This window comes from Falco rusticolus, chromosome Z, assembly GCF_015220075.1.
Source record: "Falco rusticolus isolate bFalRus1 chromosome Z, bFalRus1.pri, whole genome shotgun sequence".
Lineage (NCBI taxonomy): Eukaryota > Metazoa > Chordata > Aves > Falconiformes > Falconidae > Falco > Falco rusticolus.
In genome coordinates this window covers 34198609-34218035 of record NC_051210.1, presented here as the reverse complement: position 1 = coordinate 34218035, position 19427 = coordinate 34198609, and the positions used below count along the sequence as shown (strand labels likewise).

At 42.7% G+C, this 19427-nt stretch overlaps 1 protein-coding gene across 2 annotated transcripts; it reads left to right on the top strand.

Annotated features, from left to right (window-relative positions):
• The first annotated feature begins 4608 nt into the window (after positions 1-4608).
• CZH5orf63 (chromosome Z C5orf63 homolog) lies at positions 4609-14228 on the top strand. 2 transcript variants are annotated; one of them, XM_037374050.1, is made up of 5 exons: positions 4609-4734; positions 5802-6019; positions 10112-10232; positions 12961-13017; positions 13778-14228. In XM_037374050.1, exons 3-5 carry the CDS (start codon positions 10116-10118, stop codon positions 13955-13957), a joined length of 354 nt encoding a protein of 117 aa, XP_037229947.1. In that variant the 5' UTR covers positions 4609-4734; positions 5802-6019; positions 10112-10115; the 3' UTR covers positions 13958-14228. The 2 variants fall into 2 exon arrangements, with proteins under 2 accessions (XP_037229947.1, XP_037229948.1); XM_037374051.1 differs by having other exon boundaries at positions 4611-4734; positions 5906-6019.
• The last annotated feature ends 5199 nt before the right edge of the window (positions 14229-19427 follow it).

Below are 19427 nucleotides of genomic sequence, written 5' to 3'. Positions count from 1 at the left end.
ATCAATGTTACTCAACCCACCAACTCAACTCAATGCCTTCATTCCTCTACATCTTCCCACAGCCCTGCAGGAGACAACATGAACGACCTCCCCAGAGCCTCAGCAGCTGCTCTCTGTGGATGTCCTGGCAGCTATCTCTCTGCCCCTGCTTCTATCCCCAGGGAGCAAGAAAAGCCCCAGGAGGAGCCCCAAGGGGCTGCAGCATGTCCATCTACTTCCAGCTGGGACAGGGAATGCTCCCCGGAGGGGCTGCGGAGACCCCCTGAGAGGAGGGCCAGCAGCCCCAAGGCCTCTTCTCCAGCCAAGAAGAGCTCACCCCACCAGCAGCACTAGAAGATGCCCCAGGTGCTGCCAAAACCAGGGCTGGGCCAGCAGCTGGGGCACGTGCCGGCTGTCAAGGGCTCCTGGCACTTTAAGTCTAATTCTCAGGCAGTAAAAGAAAATAAAGGCCTGAAAACTGCAGAAAAAGTCTCGGTGTTACTGACAGTGCAGGTGGCGATCCTCTTGTCCATAGCAGGCTGCCATGGGGTTTCTCCTGCTGGACTGGCAAAGCCACACTGCCCTGCTTTGACCGTTGTGGGCTGGACCTGTGCTCTCAGAGTGCGTCTCTCCGAGAGCACTGCACTGTGGGTTTTGGCCCTCTGCTCTTGCAGGACCCCTTTCCCTTCAGCAAGGTGCCATGGCGTCTAGCCCTCCGCTCTCGCAGGGACCCTTTCCCCTGATTCAAGCACTGTGGGGCCTGGCCCTATGCACCTGATGGGCCTCTTTGTGATGATCTAAGCACCTCTGAGTTCTATTGTCTGGTCTTGCTGGGCCCACTTTCCCCTCATTCAAGCGCTATGGGCACTTGAGCCGAGAAAGGTGGACATGCTGCTGCCCTCAAGCACAGGCTTTCTTCCCAGTCTTCCACATCTAGCCTTGATGCTGGCATTTCTTCTCCTCCACTTGGAAACAACCACTCTTTAGTAGATGGGCACTGCCAGTTCCCCCAGCACCTGTCACCACCACCACCACCAGCCCTCCCTATTGCATGCTCTCTGCAGGACTTCCCACAGCACAGCTCCTCTCTGCTGTGAGTGAACCCTGCAGAAACAGCAGCCCATCTTCTCCATGCTCCCCAGGACCCCTCACGCTCCTTTCACACTCTGCTCTGTGACCCCTTCTGCAGCCAAGCTGGCCACAGAAGATAAGGGACGGGACAAAAGGAGACTGTTGGGTTTGGTACCAAGAGCTGCTGCTGCACCCCAAAGGAAGACCCAGGTCCAAACGGCACAAAAGGCCAAAGCTCAACTAGAGATTAAACTGGCAGACAACAAGAAAGGGTTTTTACATATGTTAATAGCAAGAGGAAGAAAACACTGGATTGATTCTTGATGAACTGGAACTATCCTGTTCTCTTCTATTTCTTTTAGTGCCTTTTTACTGAAGAGAGGTGTGGACAGTTAATCTCTTAACAGTGTTGTACTGCATTTCAAATACAGTATTTATTGTCTAAATAACAGAAAGTGTGCAAGGTAATGAAAAGCATATTGTGATATATACCAGACAGAAAAATGTGAAGCTGTACATTAAGTCAAAATACCAAGGAAATAACCAAGTAGTCTGGAAGACAGCCTAATTGAAGGCTGTTGGGGACAGCAATCCATCACAACATATGTTCTTTGTAGTCCAAATTTATGGAAGCGGTTTCCCACATTATTTAAAAGAGATGCAAAAAAAGACAGGGAGACCTGTGTACCATAGCAGGATGCCTGTACAGCAGCAGATTTAACCATTGAGTCATAACTGTCCTTGATATTTAAAGACATCCTTTAGAATGAAGAATAGGGTGGAGTTGCACTACTTTCAGATCTTAGAACATATTTGTAAATAGCAAACTTTGCAGTAATCCATCTTATTCCTAATCACAGCAATAGTGATGCATGTTCTAAGGTAATAATTCTTTCTGCACCTATAATATTTTTCTTCTCAAATTGCTATGAACATTAAAAAAGATTCATCACACAACTAATGTATTAAAACCAAAGGTAATTTTGTGCTAAACTAAATGGTACAGCAGAAAGCTGCCAAAACAAAACTGGTCAGTTGCAAAGTACTCTAAATAGTAAATTGACTTTCTTTTTTTTTTTTTTTAAAGATACTTATCCCAGATTATAAACAATCTGGTTTAAGATGAAACCAGCCCACAACAGATACACCTTAGTACAGAACAAATAAACATGAGTGACAACGCTAAGACCAAAAGCTCTTGAAAGTTACTTTCCTCTTGCCAACAGCACACAATCAAATGCATGCTGTTCTGAACAGTTACCCTGCAGTTAGTGGTCTGGTTAGTAATTGAACTCAGTTAGGCAATATGCTGCTCACATTGAAATCAGGAAAGGAACATGGCTGGAGCACCACTTAGCTTCAGCAGCAATTCTGTTTGAAAAAACTGACCAGTTTGGGAACTGTGTACCTATCTGCTCCACGTTCCTTTGGAAATCCTAGACACGTATCCTGAAGTAGGCTAGACTTGTTTTTGGAATGAGAGGGATAAAACTAATCTGGGACCTGAGATGTCAAGAACATGCTCTTTACTTACCCCTGCTTTTCAGTCAGCCTCTGCTAAAATTGCCCTCTCCCCAAACGTTTTCCTTCCACCCCATCTCAGACATTACTAGCCAGGTGAAAGCCAGTTTAGCAATTCCCTCATGTGAGGCTTGACAGATCTAGGCATATACCAGTGTCAAACCTCAAGGTCTGATACTGAGTTTTCTGATTCTGACACAAAAACAAGCAGGTGGTATCAGCTGCCAGCATTACATCTCTATTCAACAGAAGGGGTTAAGATAGCGGTTGAAAATGAATCACTAGGATCTGGAGCTGACTAATCCTCATGTTAGTTTAGTCTGCTAGTTAATTAGATATGTCACATCAGCAGGATAAGACTGCTGTCCTGGAAGGCCTTCCCACTAAATCCTGCTGTACTTCTCAAATCATAAATGAAGAGGGGAAGCTGACTGGAGTCTATATCCTAGAAGATCTGTCACCCAGCCTCAGCCTAGGAACAACTACAAAAGCACAACCAATATCCCAACAGAAATAAAGAAACTAAAGGAACACGAGTTTACAGCTTTCATTCCCCAGCATGAAAACTTGCTTTTTTTTATTGGAAACACTTTCCTGGAGAAAGGAAAATGAACAGGTCTGATAACTAAAACACTGCACAGTAGGCAAATAGAGCATCAGAGGCAAAGAAGAAAGGCACACTACATATTTCTTTGTGCAGGGGCCAAGTGTTTGTCACAACAGGAGGGACAAAAAGCTCATCGTTTCAGACAAGAATGCGGCAATTCATTTCAGCAGGGAAAGAGTTCTCCCCGGGAGTGTCAGTTTGATAACTCCTTTGAATTAATCTCTTTCCTGTTTTTATTGAATCCCATTGTGTCAATTTGAGCCTACTTCAATTTTAATTTGGATTTATTTACATACTCCAAAATATTCTTGTTTGATCCCAGCTTCATATCAACCTCTGATTTGCTTAGCATACATACCATGTAATGCTTCAAGCTGTTACAAAAAAAGTAGAGTACCATGTTCAGAATGGATATCTGTAGTTTCCCACTCTTTTTTCCCAGCGTTATGCTCCATCATGACTATACTTGCTGCCTGCATTAGATTTAAAAAGGTAAAAACTAATAAAGCAACATATCACATCTTTAACAAAAATCTGTTTTATTTACAGTGCTGCTGCTTGAGTCACATGGAAGTGGAAAGTCTCAATAAAACTGAAACACGCACTGTCAAAAAAACAATCTAGACCCATTTTCTTTTACTACATTAAACTTATCGCAGTTTCAAAGGAAAGAAACTAAATTAAAGCCCCCTTACTCCCTTTGGATCCAACAGAAGCAGCACAAGCAAAAGAACTGCAGGACTGGTCCTTTGCTTAGGGGAAATTTCTGCCTTTCTATACCTATGCTGCCTATGATTTCTCAGTGTATTTCCCCCACACCTTTCTCTTACCACCCCTAGGTGCTTTCATTACTGTCACCTTCTGTGCTGTAATGATACACCCTGATAATGGGGATAGGGGGTGGGGTGGGGGGTGGGGGTGGGGTGAGGGTGGGGGGTGTGTGTCCATTCTACCCAGAGCTATTCCTTTGTCAGCCTGCGTGGGTGGCCAAAATTAAGGTCTCGCACATCCATCCGGGACCGAGAAGACGACGAGGCAGCTGGCCGCTTTTTGATACACAACGGAGGGCCCGGAGTAAGAGGAGCAGAGGGCTAGAGCGGCGCAGGGCTGATACTGCAAGCCAAAAACCCTGTGCCGCAGGAAAGAAGGGCGTCCGGCCCCGGCTGCGCTCTCAGCCCCTGGCACGCTGGGCAGCGCCGGCCGCAGGGATCCCGCGGCCCGGGGAGAACGTGGGCGGGAGTCAGAGCAGCGCCCCCCGCCGGCAGGGCCTGAGCGGGGCTGTGTCGTACCAGGAGGCGCGCTCGGGGAGACGGAGGCGCCGGGGGAGCTGGGAGCTCGCGAGAGGCCCCAGGCGAGGGGCGGGGCGGGGCGGGGCGGAGGCGAAGGGCGGCCGACCGACCGACGGGCCTATCAGCGCGGGGCGCCGAAGGAGCGGAGGGCACCGCCCCCCGCCAGGCCGGCCTCGCCAGGCAGCGCGTCCTTCGCGGCAGGGCCTCGCCCGCCACCCCTCGGAGTGTGCCGGGGGACGGACGGAGGCGGCAGGCCGCCGCCGCTAGGTGGGTGCCCGCAGCCCCGGCCCTTGCCGCAAGCCCAGCCCGGCGCGCAGCGCCCCGTCCGCGCCCGCGGCCCGCCCGGCCTAACGCCGCCTGGTGCCGAGCGCCGCGCCAGGCCGCGGGGCCCGGACCGCCGCCGCAGGGGCCTTCCCGGTGCTGGCGGTGCGGGCCGTGCGGCAGGCCGGGGACGGGTCCCCCGCCCGCACCGGGCCCGAGGCGGCCGCCGCGGAGGGCTGAAGCCGGGCGGGGGCGAGCGGGCCGCCGCGCTGCAGGCTGCGCCCCGGGCAGCCGGCGCGGGCGAGCCCCCGGCGCTCGCTGGTGTTGCGGTGGGCTCTGACCCACCTGTCTGTAGAGGGCGCTGCTGTTACAGGCAAGCCCATGGCCAGCGACGGGCACGCTGTCACGGGAGGGAGCGGGAGACCGCGGGATACGCTTTGACCGGTTTTTGGCTCGGCCCCGGCCCGGGGGGGGCCAAAGGGTCATTTAGCTGAGGAGTTTGCAAATGGAAGTGTTTTAAACAGGCTTTTAAACTCTATTATCATTTTACTTTGTGATAATGGTCCATTGTCTATGCAAGTTCCTTAGTCTCCAGGAGTGGTCTCGTGGCCATTACAGCAACCTACTGATTGTTTTTCAAACTGAATGATGAATGATCAAACTGAATGAATGAATGAAGTATGAGTAGCCTGTATAAAGAAGGGACTGAAAAGGCCCCTCGGTGTGCATGACTTTGGTGGAGTGATCCCCCATGCACCCAGCGCTGCCGAATAAAGATATCTTCAGCTCGCGTATTGATGACTGATTCTTTAAATCAAAACTGAAACTTGGAGCATATGCCTTGGACCAGAGTCTAGAATGGACACCTCTAGAGGCATCACAAAGCAAAATTTTTTTAATATTAGGGTGAAATTGTACTTTTCGTCTTTTTTGGGGGTGGAATGCAATGGGTTTGTGGCATTTACCTCAGATTACTGTAGTTTGGAGGAGAAAATGTGTAGAAATATGCATTGATTATTATATAACATCACCTCATGGAACCAGGTGATATTATTGATGTTTTTGAATTTTAGGTTGATGTAAAAACCTGATTCTTCCTTAAAGACCTTTAGAATTATGTGCATTTGCAAAAAGAAGTTCAAGATTTTCCTGTATTTTGCATGCCTCCTCTGAAAAGCTGCTGATGTAAAAGCTTTGTGTGGATCTCGACTACAGGACTTGGTGTCCCTACTCACTTGTGCTCCTCCATCTCTTGCTGTGGCACCGTATTTTGTTGTTCAGCATTTCCCTGGTAAGTAATCAAACTGATAACAGCAGGCTCTTACATTTGCACCCGCTTACTGTCCCCATTTGCTTTCCTTTGATACGCCTTTTGTCATGCTAGAATGAGGATTAAATGGAGAGTAGGAGTCAGTTTAATACACACTTACAAAGTTTCTTGAGGACAAAGAGCTGAATACCTCTAGGACATTTTCAATGTAACATTTCCCATGTTTCTGATGTGTTATTGTTATCTTGCAAAAAGAGGTGTGATTTGTCCAGACAAATCCATTTATTCGGTCAAACCCAGGTTAGGCTTCCAAAATCAAATACTCCATTAATGCAAAGTGTATACAGACAGATGCCTGCAAGTTCATAATAATTTCATCCTTGTGTATATGTATACAAATCCATGGGAAACAAGACATAAATATATCGATAATTATGCCTGTAAAACATTGAGAACCACAGAGCAAGAGTATGTTGGTGACTTGAAGCTAAGGTTTAAGAGTATATAGCATCATTAAAAGTTACATTGTTAGTGAAAAAGACAGCCATGCTTGCCTTTCCTTGATTGATGCCAGGATAAGGTTTATATAGATAATTATCTCATCTAAGTCTTGGTTAGTTTTAGTGTCACATTTTATTTTTGCAGCAGATAAGAATTCATTAGGTGATGGAAATTCTGTTAACAGGAAATGAGTCCAGTTTGGCTTTGCGAAGTACAGCATGGGCCAAGTCCAGACTTGGACGCATCATTTGTTAAATAATTTTGTGGCATTGTAGTATAGGGGAGGGAAAGTTCTGAAGTTTGCAAGCATCCTTCTTTACATCTGCGTATTAATTTTTTTCCTCAAACAAATCTTTATAATTACTTGGGGATAGGCTAAAGAGAGCTCTAGAATAATCATGCTGAAAGATTTTGTCTATGCTTATAGCATTTTAGTTCCTCCATAACAAAAGACAGATCTGCTACAGATATGAGCAGGATGTGAACACCTTAGCATATCTGTGAGACACTTTCCTTCCTCTTTGTCAGTGATGAAACCAGCATGGAAATGACCTCTGACACTGGAGCTCTGCATTCCAGCAATGTTGCTCAGCTTAGTGCAGGCCAGTATTGGGAACCTGCTTGTTCACACGATGGTAGTATGCACACACTAAACACCCATGTGGCTCTGGGATGCTGTTCAGACAGATTGAGCTGCTGCACTAGATTTGCCTGATGAGTGATTGGATATTCACTTTCATCAGCTCCTGATCACAAGCAACTATACTTAACCCTTCACAATATTAGAACCCTTCAGTGTCTGTGCAAAACCCCTGCTATTTGGTTTTATGCATGATGTTTTTACTTCATCTTACGGGGGCAGAGCCATAGTTGCAATTCTGTGAGGCTGGAGTTGCACCGTTTTTTAGCCCAGATTAGATGCAGCAGGTCTGACTGCTGGCCTTCCTAATGATGCTGTCTGGCAGCTGTGGGCTTCAGAAACATAGGGAGGTCAAGCTGTATCATCTATACAGTGGGAACATGATGCCATCTGACAGAATCTTGCCCTCCCTCAAGGTTAGAAGTGTCAGACTCCTTTTTGCTGATGAAATAGCAGAGCTTAACAGGGGCCTGGATGGAGAGTGGTATCATTTTATGAATTAGGTTTACTCCTTTTAGTCTTTTTGTAACTGGCATTACAGTATGGCCTTAGCGTCATTCTACATAGGTGATTATATTGGCAGCCAGGATTCTGTTTTTCTTAGCTTAGTTATAAAAACATTCAGGCAGTCTTATGCTAACTCTGGAAACAACTTCCTCTTGCTTCAGTAGTAGTACACAGCAATGAAGATTTGCTCCTGAATTCCAAAGACATTATTGCTTATAAGTCTTTAAAATTTTTAAAGAAGTAAGACACTGTGTTAGCTTCTTTCTTTTTGTGAGATCTTGAAGCTTAGCTACTGATACTGCCTTGCTTGTGCCCCTTCAGTTGATGTTTTGTTAGGAATTGTCCACTGGACTCAAATTTACCAGAGGGTGGAGGGATCAAAAAAGGAGGCATAAAGAGTGAACCAGAGACATTTTATACACATACATGTATATATGGGGGAATAAGGTACATGGAAATCTAGGCTTTATTAATTCCACTGTTCACAGAACATTTTGGGAGTGCTTTCCTTGTTTTTAAGGCACAAAATTTGGCTTGCTAGGCTGGCAACAAAAGTATTCATTTAAAAACTTGCAAGAATGCAAATTATTTGTTTTGACATTTTTATCATGCATGTGAGTAAGCTGACATGTTGTGATTTTTTTATTTTCTTTTTTTTTTTTAATGCCAAGATCACATCCATTCCGGGCACCTATTTCCTGTGGATGTAAAAATCTCCAAGTATGACTGAGAATGAGGCTATTTACTGGCATCCAGATTTGCATTTTTCCAAAAGGTTCCAAGCTTATTTTTGCACTTATTGTGTAAAATCCTGGACAATCAGATTTCGACCTGGCTAAGTAAAACAACAGCAGTAACTTCCAAGGTCTATGACCAATGGCAGTGTGTGCTGTGCCGGTCACCAGCAACTTTGCACTAACAGCAAGCATACCACTCTGCCCTGCAGCTGACTTTTACTAGTATCAAGCCTGACACATCCAGATGAAGAACCCTTTCTGTTCCAAACTAAACAGTAAACACAAATCCCATTCATTGCAGAATACTCTGGTTTAGACAACTTTATTTTTACATGGTCAAACAAATTGAAAAAGAAAATAATTATTTCCTAGCATCTGAAATTTGATAATTCAGACTATAATTTTCGAAGGGTAGTACCTTTTCTTTGTATTTTCTCTGTTGAAGCTTCTTCTAGAAATATGGCAAGTTACCCTTACCAGGGTCCTTTGGGGAAAAAAGGTGTCTTTGACACTGCAATAAGGCTGGTGAAGCAGTGTCATGTCACCCATGTGATTTTCCTTGTGGTTGTTGCTTAGAAACATAACAATTAAGCACCCTTAATTTTAGAGTCCACTGCAATATTTTGTCCTTCCTTAGCAGTTATGCTAGCTAAACTGTCTTTCTTAAAACAAAACTGTGTAATATTAGTACTGAGAGGTTCTGTAAATGCACTAGGCTCTTTTTTACTGAACATCCTAAAACGTGATTGTCAGTCACAATGTAGTCCTGCTTGCACTTAAGTTGTTTGAACTTGTGCCATTACATTGCGTGTTTGTGGTTAGCTGTAGTTAGAACTATGGGTAAGTCATGCCTGAACAGATACGGTACAGAAGCAGTTTGGCATCTGTAAAAGGACTTGATTTCCGGGGTGTAAATTCTGATGTCAAGTGTCGCATCTGCCAGTAGTCTCTATGCAAACTCCCTTTTGCTCTGGTTTTTGCTTTCAGTCCTAAAATGCCTTGTAAAGGTCCCATTAAGACACGAGTTTGGAGAAAGCACTGTTGTTAGTGTTATTATGAATAGGTGCCTTCAGGGCTCCAGTGTGGCATCCCTCAACAACACTAAATTTACTTAAACTCTCCCAAAGAAATCACAAATCCATCAACATCTTTCATTAATTAATTTTATGTTGCAGGAAGGCCTCAGGGTAATGCGTGTGCTTTTAATATTACCAAGTTAAATTGCCTTTGCTGCAGCTTTTTATTCACTAGCAAAAAGCATTGTATTCATCTTCTGATTAGGTACAGATCAGTTTTTTCATGGAATAATTTGAGTAAGTAGAATATGTCAAGCAGTGCAGCAAGATTACGAATGTTCAAAGCACAGCACTTTGCATTTTGTTAATATCATGTAATTTTTACAGGCATCTATGCAGTTGAAACAGTGGAATGCATTTATGTCAGCATTTTTGTTAAGAAATTTAAAAGAGGCATTTAAGCAAGGTAGCATTGGTGGTTTTTTCTAAATTGAACTACACTTTTTGAGCTATGCAGTGTTTCTGGCCTGCTGCAGAGTAAACCATTTTTCTGATTAATATGTTGGTACCGTGAACATAAAAATCCTGAGAAAATGGTTTGATTGTGTGTATTTTAGAACTGCGTTTGAAGTATCATATTTATCTTAACATTAAATTTCATGAGCTATGGATTGCCACAAAACAATTGAACATTTTCTTTTTTCCTTAACAGGACAATGGTGCTGTGTTTTCTGAGCAGAACATTGCAACTAGCAAGTCATTTATCCAGTCCGCTGGGGAGACAACTCTGTTCAGCCAGCACAAATAAGCCAGTGCTGACTTTATTCACCAAGGTAAAAGTTGTTTACAGAATAAAGCTAGGCAAGACTGCATATTTATCAGTGGATTCCTGATGAAATGGCTTGTCTTTGCTTTTTGTCCACTTCAAACTTTTATAGTATTGTGCAGTTTGCTCTGGGGGTGTCTTTTACACCAGGCTTTATAGCACAGTCATACTCTTAGTGTAGCAAGCCAGTAGTTACAACCAACAAGAAGATTTCAGCGTAGTTGTGTCTCAGTGACACTACAGTCCGTTTACAAATAAAAGCTCACCATCTGTTTATTAATCAGAGCAATGCAAGCTGCCACAGCTCGCTCTCCTGCCTGATTCAGCATCAACTCATTCATAATCCAAATGTGATAAGGTAGGAAATAATGAGCTTACCTTTGGGTTAATAATTGGAAAAAAGTTACTTGTATTACTTTTGTGTCTTAAAATTTCTAACTAGTTAAGACACTATATGAAATCAATTTTTCTAATAGCGTTCAAGTTCTGATAGAGTTCAAGTAGTTCTCCAAGGTGGGCTATTGTTGAATGTGTTTTTAACTTAAAATGTTTTTGATGTCTGATACCACTGGCAATTGCAAAGCAAAATCTACTTTAAAATAATCTAATCCACTCTTATTCCAATTAACTCCTTTTTCCCTCATCCCTGTTCTTAAGAATAAGGAGAAAAGAGAAGGCAGGAGGGAGCTATGACTTCTGCAGCCAGCAGAAGCTAGCACTGCCAAATGGTTTTCCCCTGGCAGACTCCTTTTATGCCAATGCAAACATTCATGCAACAGCTGCTCCAAGTTAAAAAAATCTTTTTTGCAAGGTTACTGTTAACTCAGATCACTTGTCCTGTCTAGCCTTGCTGTGCAGCTGTTTGATTAGCTGTTTGATTACTTACGGCAGCACAAAAGAAGCAGTGACAGGAAGATGGATCTGCTTCCTTCAGCATCATTGCCAGCTTAAAATGACCACAAACCTGCAGTCTAAGTATGCAGCACAAATGGCAGTTATCTGTAGAAATGAAACTGTCCCTTCCACATGTGTATTGTCTAACAGATCTAGCTATCAGCACAGCATATGTCAGTTTGGGAAGGGATTTTTTACTACCTCAGCAGTAGGAATCCTTTTTGCCACCGTAATACACATATGAGAGAGAAGGTTGTCCAGGACAGCTTTATCCAGGCAGCCCTATTACAAATTAACATAAATTTTTTTAAAAAAACATAAAAATTACAAATTAACAAAAAAAAAAGTGATGGCAGAGACCTACTATTGCACTGTTCTACTGAAGAATATGTACTAATATAAATGGACTGTCTATTTTTAAGTATTTATTTATTATTAAACAGATTTCACTGATAGTTGAAATGGTTCACTATCTGATTTTAAACCAGTTTCAATGTTATTAGTACTACATAGTGCTTAATCTTGCCATCAGAGCAATAAAAACATATTCTTTGCTAAAAGTCAGCTTAGTTTGTCGAATGCTTTATGTGACTGCTACGTTAGAAGGCTCTCTACAGCCCTAGTGGAACTGATTATATCCTGCTTTAACTGTAAGGAGCTTGGCACGTTACAAAACTGATGTGCAGGATTCTGGGACGTTCCTTTCAGTCACCAGTATGAGGTATATCAGTCCCTCCAAAAGCAACAAGAACTAGTAAGAATGCAGCACTGTTGATATTTAACATCTTACACAGGTTTTCAGAGCACAAGGACTTGTCTGTATGGGAAAGACAATTTAGATTAGATGTGAATTAAAAGTAGAGTATTTAATCCAAATTAATTCACGCGAAGGAGATAAGAAGTAGCTGTTTCAGATTGATTCCATGTTTAAACAAGACTTAGGAAGACTTTTAAGTGGGAGGGAGAGGAGGTCTTTTCCAGCTGTGAGAGGTACTTCATAGGAGAATGACAGAGCCATCACCTTCACCACTGTATGCTTTGCTACATGAATTACAGGATAAATTCTGCCATTACAAACACTGAAGCAACACACTTTCATGTGAGTCACCTTGTCAGGTATGAACTGCTCTAATGATCATGATGTGTGATCAGCAGAAGTCAGCTGCATAACTATAGTGGAAGATCAGGGAGTTTTCAAAATGAGAGGTTTTCTTTGACTCCGTCACTGGTCAAAACAATGCAGCTGTTTGCTAGATCTCCCTGCTGGAGTTTACTGTCCTCCCAGCTCTGCAGGTTGGAGAATCATGATTAATTCCTTTCAGGCAAAGTCAGCCAGATTGTCTTAAATCACCTTCTTTTGCTATATGAACTGACCCAAGTGACTCAGTCTGAAACAGATTAGAAATTACTCATGCGACTTCCTCATTCACCTTCTGCCAAGGGACATTCTTCTGTCAGAGTGGTACCTGCAGTTGTTTTCAGCTAGTGATGGCAATGCTTTGGATAGTCATTGTTGCTGACCAAAAGAAGGGGTCAGTAAATGTCCTTCCAAATCATGCCCTTGAATCAGCCTTTGGAAGAGCTGTTGAAAACTGTTAATTTGTATCATGAGAAAAATAAAAGCAAGTGAGAAATAATTAAATTCTGTGACTGAATAATTTATTTTCTTCTCAACCATGCTGCACTGATAATGATTTAGAAAGCAGTAAGACAGGGTGGTATGGGGGAGGGAACCCACATTTATAGTAGTGATCACTCCAGTCTGAGCACGTTACTTTATGGTACAAATGATCTTTGTGTTTTACTGCATGCTTTAAGTTGGTCTGAATATTTTCTTTTAGAAACCATGCCCTCTATGTGATGAAGCAAAAGAGGTGCTTGAGCCATATAAGAGAAGGGTAATGTATTACAATACTGTATGTATTTTCTGTATATAAAGGACAGTTAATCAGGATTCGTTCTTTGTAAAAGAAAATGGCTTGGATTTATTTGCATCTGTTATTATTTCTTGGGTGACCTCATCAAGACAATTTCAGCACTGATTTCCCTAAAACTCATTATCCAAAACCATTCTGTGACAATGCTACTCACAAGTATAGGCAAACTAAACCAATATACACTTTGTCACAACTATTTTTAAAATCTCCGCTTTTGTAAATACTGTTGCCTTTTCTGATAGAGGAATTTACAACTGTTATGAAGCAGGCAATGATATCATTTGGGAAGGATGTTAGTGAGTGGGACTTCAAATATTTAAACTATAGGTGATTGCCATTCTTCAGGTGGGTTTTGATCACTTTCTTGAAGGAAGAAACTTAACAGACCATTAAGAGGGTTGCACTATGCTGCCCAACAGGCAACTGTTGTGTTGCCAGAGGCATATTTGTTGGTGGTGCTCACAGGGGGGTGGTTCTGCACAGAGGATGAGGAGTGTTGTTCTGGACTAGGTAGGGAGTCCTTTTCAGATATGCAGCCAAGGATTGTGGCTATGTGCCTTTTGTATCCACAAAATGGGCAGTTGTCTACAACATGGAAGAATAAATGTAAAAACACCAATAAACAACCCTTGTATTTCTGAAAAAAAATATTGATCAAAAGACAAGCAGGTATGGTTTTTCAGTGTCCAGTAGCTACTAACATACTTATTTTCCGTCACAGTTTATCTTGCAAGAAGTGGATATTACCCTTCCAGAGAACTCAGCATGGTTTGATGAATATAAATATGACATACCTGTTTTTCATTTAAATGGGAAGTTCCTGATGAAGCATCAAGTAGACATTCAAAAGTTTGAGGACCAGCTTATGAAGCTGGAGTTGCAAAATGATGGAAACCAGTGAAGAAAATTCAGCTGCTCTGGTGTGTATCTGAAAGGACTGTGCAAACATAAATTGTGTGAAAAAGCAGTATTTGTTATATGGCCTTACATTTCTTAGAACATATAGTACCAGTGTAATAAAAAACTTGAGTGACTTGTATTCTATTTTGTATTAATCATCCAGCCCAGCTGCACCTGTAGCAACATCTTCTGTTCCATTCATTTGCTGCTATCCTAGGCTGGCTTTTTATTGACAGAATAAATGCTGCTCCATCACGGCAGATAAAGTGAAATGTGTTTGTATTGGATTTGTAGGGCAGGGTGCTGGTAGTGGGTGAACTACAGGGGTGGCTTCTGTGAGAAGCTGCTTGAAGCTTCCCATGTGTCTGACAGAGCCAGTGCCAGCTGGCTCCAGAACAGACCTGCCGCTGGCCAAGGCCGAGCCCACCAGCGACTGTGGCATGCCGCTGTGATAACATATTTCAGAAGGGAGAAAAAACCTGGGCAGCTGCAGCTGAGAGAGAAGTGAGAATATGTGAGAGGAACAGCTCTGCAGACACCAAGGTCAGTGAAGAAGGAGGGGGAGAAGGTGCTTCAGCTGCTGGAGCAGAGAATCCCCTGCAACCCAGTGAGGTCCACGGTGCAGCAGATGGCCGCCCACAGCTCGTGGAAGACCCCACACTGGAGTAGGTGGATGCCTAAAGGAGACTGTGACCCCACGGGAAGCCCACGATGGAGCAGGCTCCTGGCAGGACTTGTGGCTCTGTGGAGGACCCACGCTGGAGCAGTCTGTTTGTGAAGCGCTGCACCCCATGGAAGGGACCCACGCTGGAGCAGTTTGTGAAGAACTGTAGCCTGTGGGAGGGACTCATGTTGAGGAAGTTTGTGCAGGACTGCCTCCTGTGGGAAGGATCCTGGAGCATGGGAGGAGTGTGAGGAGTCCTCCCCCTGAGGAGGAAGGAGCAGTAGAGACAATATGGAACTGATCACAATCTCCAGTCCCTGTCGCCCTGCGTTGCTGGGGGAGAGAAGGCAGAGAAGTCGGGAGTGCAGCTGAGCCTGGGAGGAAGGGTGGGAAGAAGGTGTTTTTAAATTGGGGTGGGGTTTTTTTGTTTTAGTTTCTCATTATCCTACTCTGATTTGAATGGTAGTTTTCCCAAGCTGAGTCTGTTTTGTCCGTGACAGGAACTGATCTCTCCCGACCCACAGGACTTTTATTATTTTATTTATTTTTTTAATTTATTATTTTATTTATTATTTTATTTATTTTCTCTTGCCTGTCCAGCTGAGAAGGTGCAGTGATGGAGCAACTTCGATGGGCACCTGGTGTCCAGCCAGGGTCAACCCACCATGGTGTTTAAGATTGTTACTATGTGTAAGCTGTAGGTCTGTAAGAGACTTCTTTGAAGAAGTCTGTAAGACTAGCTGAAATGTTCATTTGAAACAGACAAGAAACAGGGCATTTACTGTAAATTAAAAGGGTGATTGATTAAAGACAGCACACTCACTGAAAAAGAGTCATATCTATAGAACAATTACCACAATCTGGTACAGCTGTCACAAACACATGAACACTGAATAGTTTATTTTTCTTCTAATGGGATGTACATATGTTGTACTTAAGGTTGTTTTATCTACTCAAGCAAGTGTTGTTCTCCTTAGTACTTGAGTTACTGCCAGAAACAAGAAAAAATAGTGAATGATAATTGAGCCAAAAGAACCAAGTCAGTAATGAAAATGGCATTTATTAACTCCAAACATGTCTTTCTGAGTGCTACTACTTTCATAGTATAAAATGAAAGTGAGAAATGTTAAGCGTGTCTTTAAAAATTTCCTGGCCAAAGATATTGGACTTTTCCCTTAGAGTTCAGTTATGTTCTTAAAAAATCCTTGGTCATACGTGGTGTTTTGCCCTCCTTAGGGATGCTTGTGACCTCATTCTCTGTCATAAATCCAGTGAACAGAGAAAACATGTATCACTGGTAGGGGATCACAGTGCTCAGAATTCTGTTGTAACTGAGTCCAGTTGTTACGCTTTCTGACAGAAAGGAATCACATTTCAGTTGTCTGCATGTATCATACGACAATACCTTTTTATCAAGGGTTACTGCAGTTCTGTTAATGCATTATTGGCAACGAAGGGATGTGAAGTAGGCAGACAATGCCTAAGTTAAATATATTTTCAGGAAGAGAAGAAAGATTAAGGAAAAGTCAGCTATTTGAGTAGAATAGTCTGTAATAAGCGCTAGAGAAACTTGTTGGTATTTTTTATCTACTTAATAGATCTCAACACAGAAACTAATACCTACCTGATGCATTTCTGTTCTTTCTACAATGACAGTATTCAATCTTCTGTCATCACCAGGAATTTCAGAAAACAAGGACACTTACCAGATGTGTTTTTGCAGGGGGGAGAATCCAGACACACCAGCTACCCAGTTAGACAGCAGTAAACTGAAATTCACTAGGATTTGTTACGGAGTTCAGGTTTTGGAGTATGGTTCAATAAGGTGGCAGCTGATCTGCTATGGTCAGTTCCTATATGTTCTCATCCTACAGTGTCTTTAGCATTTGACAGATCATTTCCAGCTCAGTTCCACAAGATAAAAGATTTCTGGGCAGTGGGGGTGAGAAATTAAATCTGCCTTGCAGTTCAAGCAACATGAGTCCACTCAGAAAGGGATCTGATAGCATCCAAGAGCTCCAGGAGGGAGAGCTGTGCCCTTTTTACAGCAGAGAGCTTTAGGTAAGTTTAGCCGCATCATCAAACTATACCCTGTGATTTATAGGACTTCAGAAACTTCCATTTCACCACATGTCACCTTCTTTAAGGAGGTCTGCGGAAAGAGAGTGCCATCAAACAATGGATTTACTACATTTGCAAGAGCTAAAGAGAAGCTTAGAAGTTTAAGCATCTCCTTAAATCTGTTTAAGGCTTTTCTTCACCAATTCTGTAAATGATCCAAATCCAAAATCACAGCCTACTGATGCTTCTAAAGGAAAACACTCATCGTGTTGTTAAGTAACCAGTATATTGTTTTTGTAGCTTTACTTTACCTTTAGAGCCTGCTGCTTTACCCTGATGTGGTCATTTACACTGTAGAGGAAGAGTAAATTGAGGAGACACAAAAAAAGAAGCTGAAGTTTCTCAGGAGTAAGTGACTGAACTTGAATAACCTGGCGAATGTGAAGTGTGATGCTTTCCCCAACATGAGGGGAAAAAAAAAAGAAAAAAAAAAAGGACAAAACTTGAAATAGCAAGATACTTCTTGAATTGTATGTTGCCGCATAGCTTTGTGCTATCAACAGTGCTTTTCATCACCACTGATAGAAGAACAGGACCTTAGAGACATAAAACTTCTATACCTTCTGCAATTCATGATGCTACAGTCGAATTTGTAAGTGTACCAGAAGCTACTGTTAAATAACACGCCTGAATTACCTCTGTATGAGCAAGTGCCATTTTCTTTCCTTCAATAGCCTGAGATGGTTTCAGAAGGCCCAAGTTTTTCCATAGTAAGTTTTTGTAATGAGAGAGCTGGCATACAGCACTTGTCACCCATAGTTCAAGGACTTCTTCCAAAATACACCATTATTATCTCAAAGCTATGGAGGACAGAGGTCACATGGACTTGCTCCATTTCCCAATATACATCACTGACAGAGGCTGGAATAGCCATCAGAGCAATTTGCCTTTGTTTTATTTTTAATAAGGCCAGTTTTGGGAAGAAAAAAAAATGGAAGCTAAAAGCAAACTTCTTAATCATGCAGGAGATGATGAATTCCTTTTTCTTTATTCACTCAGACTGTGGAGGCTTTCTTCGATAGCCAGTGCCAGATTTTTGCCCCCACTCCCCCTTTGTTTTGTAAAGTGAATGATAACAGGATTTTTATAATAGCTTCTATCTATGGCATAGCCTTTATCAGTGAGATGGAGGTTTTCCCTTAGCTCTGGCTGTGGGTGTTAGTTGCATATAATGTACAGAGAAGGGGTGACTGCTTCTTCCAACTCTTCTTCTGGTGTACAGTCAAACACAACACTGCATTGTGCATGCCTCGATCTATTTTACCTGCCAACAAACACAAGTAGCAGATTCAGGTGTGTAAGAAAGGTCATTGTAGACCCATGTTGCAAGCAACAAGCCTGGACTCCAGGGTTAGTGTTCTATGGTATGGAAAGATGACTGCCAGCCATTCCTCTCCAAATACCACGTTGTCCTTCCAAAGCCAAAACACGGTATACACTGCCAAAACCTTCTAGCAGTATCTGAGATGTACTGATCTACTGTTTTAAGGGAGTGGAAGCCCTGTTCTCATTAGTTTGAACACAAAGATAGGAAGTAGAAACATGTCAATATGGAGTGTTGGTGGCACACCTCGAAGAAGGAGCTGTGCTATAATCATTTCCAGATAAAAGCACCACAGGACAAGGTGATGAGCAAGAGCGTGACTGTTCATTTTGGACCATAGATGCTGCTTTCTCCTTACAAAATTAGGTGGTGTCAAGGTTACTGAAGATCTTATCTCTATTACCTTCTCTGAGGAATACAAAATACTGACATAAAAAACTCCAGGAGGCCGCCTTCTCTTCCAAAGCCAGCAGCCCTGCGCAGTAGAATAAGGCATTCAGTGACTATCTCCATATGTGAACACTAAGAGTTCACATATTCTGAGTAGCGGATCAGACAGAGAAGTGTTTCAGCAGCATCTTCCATTTTCCTGCCATTATCAGTCCTAAAAAATCATGTGAATTTGTGATTCTATAGGCAAAATAATTTACTAATCTCATTGGGACCAGAATTTTACCTCAAATAGTTAACTACTTTCCATTTCCTTTGACGTGGGGAGATAGAACAAGTGTTTGGGTGACTTAACATGACTAGTAGGTCTGCCACCTTCATTTTCCAAAACCAAGAAAAAATGTATCATATGTAAATTGGAGGAATTTTTCTTCTTTTTGAATATAATAAATGCAGCAGGGTCCCAGCACATGCATCTCTCTAACCAAATGTGTCAGAAGTATAACCCTAAAACAAGAAGGCATATGCCCCTGCTGAATATATATTTACAGAGGCATATGTGACTTCGTGAAAACTGGCAATTTACTCCTTGACAGTGAATGCTGGCAGGAGTGCAAAGCTCCACAATATACTCTCCCTGTAATATAAAAAAAGCTTGAACACAAGATGAACTTATTTCCTGTTTCTGGACAATTAAAAAGCACATACACAGTGTTCCATCTCCTTTCAGTAACCATAAATAACAAATACACACCAGGCTTACTTGCTTATGTGTTCTGCTTCTCCGGGTCTTTATTTGTGTCTTTTAAATAACACACAGTACATAGAAGGAACTGTCTCATTTCTTTAAGCATAGGACTCCTAGCACAGTGTCTTCCCGTCCAAATGGCCTGTGAGACATAGCCTCAGATTCCCTCCCTAGCTCTTGAAGTAAGCTCTTTCTGTAAGGCATGGTTCTCTTTTTACCTCTTA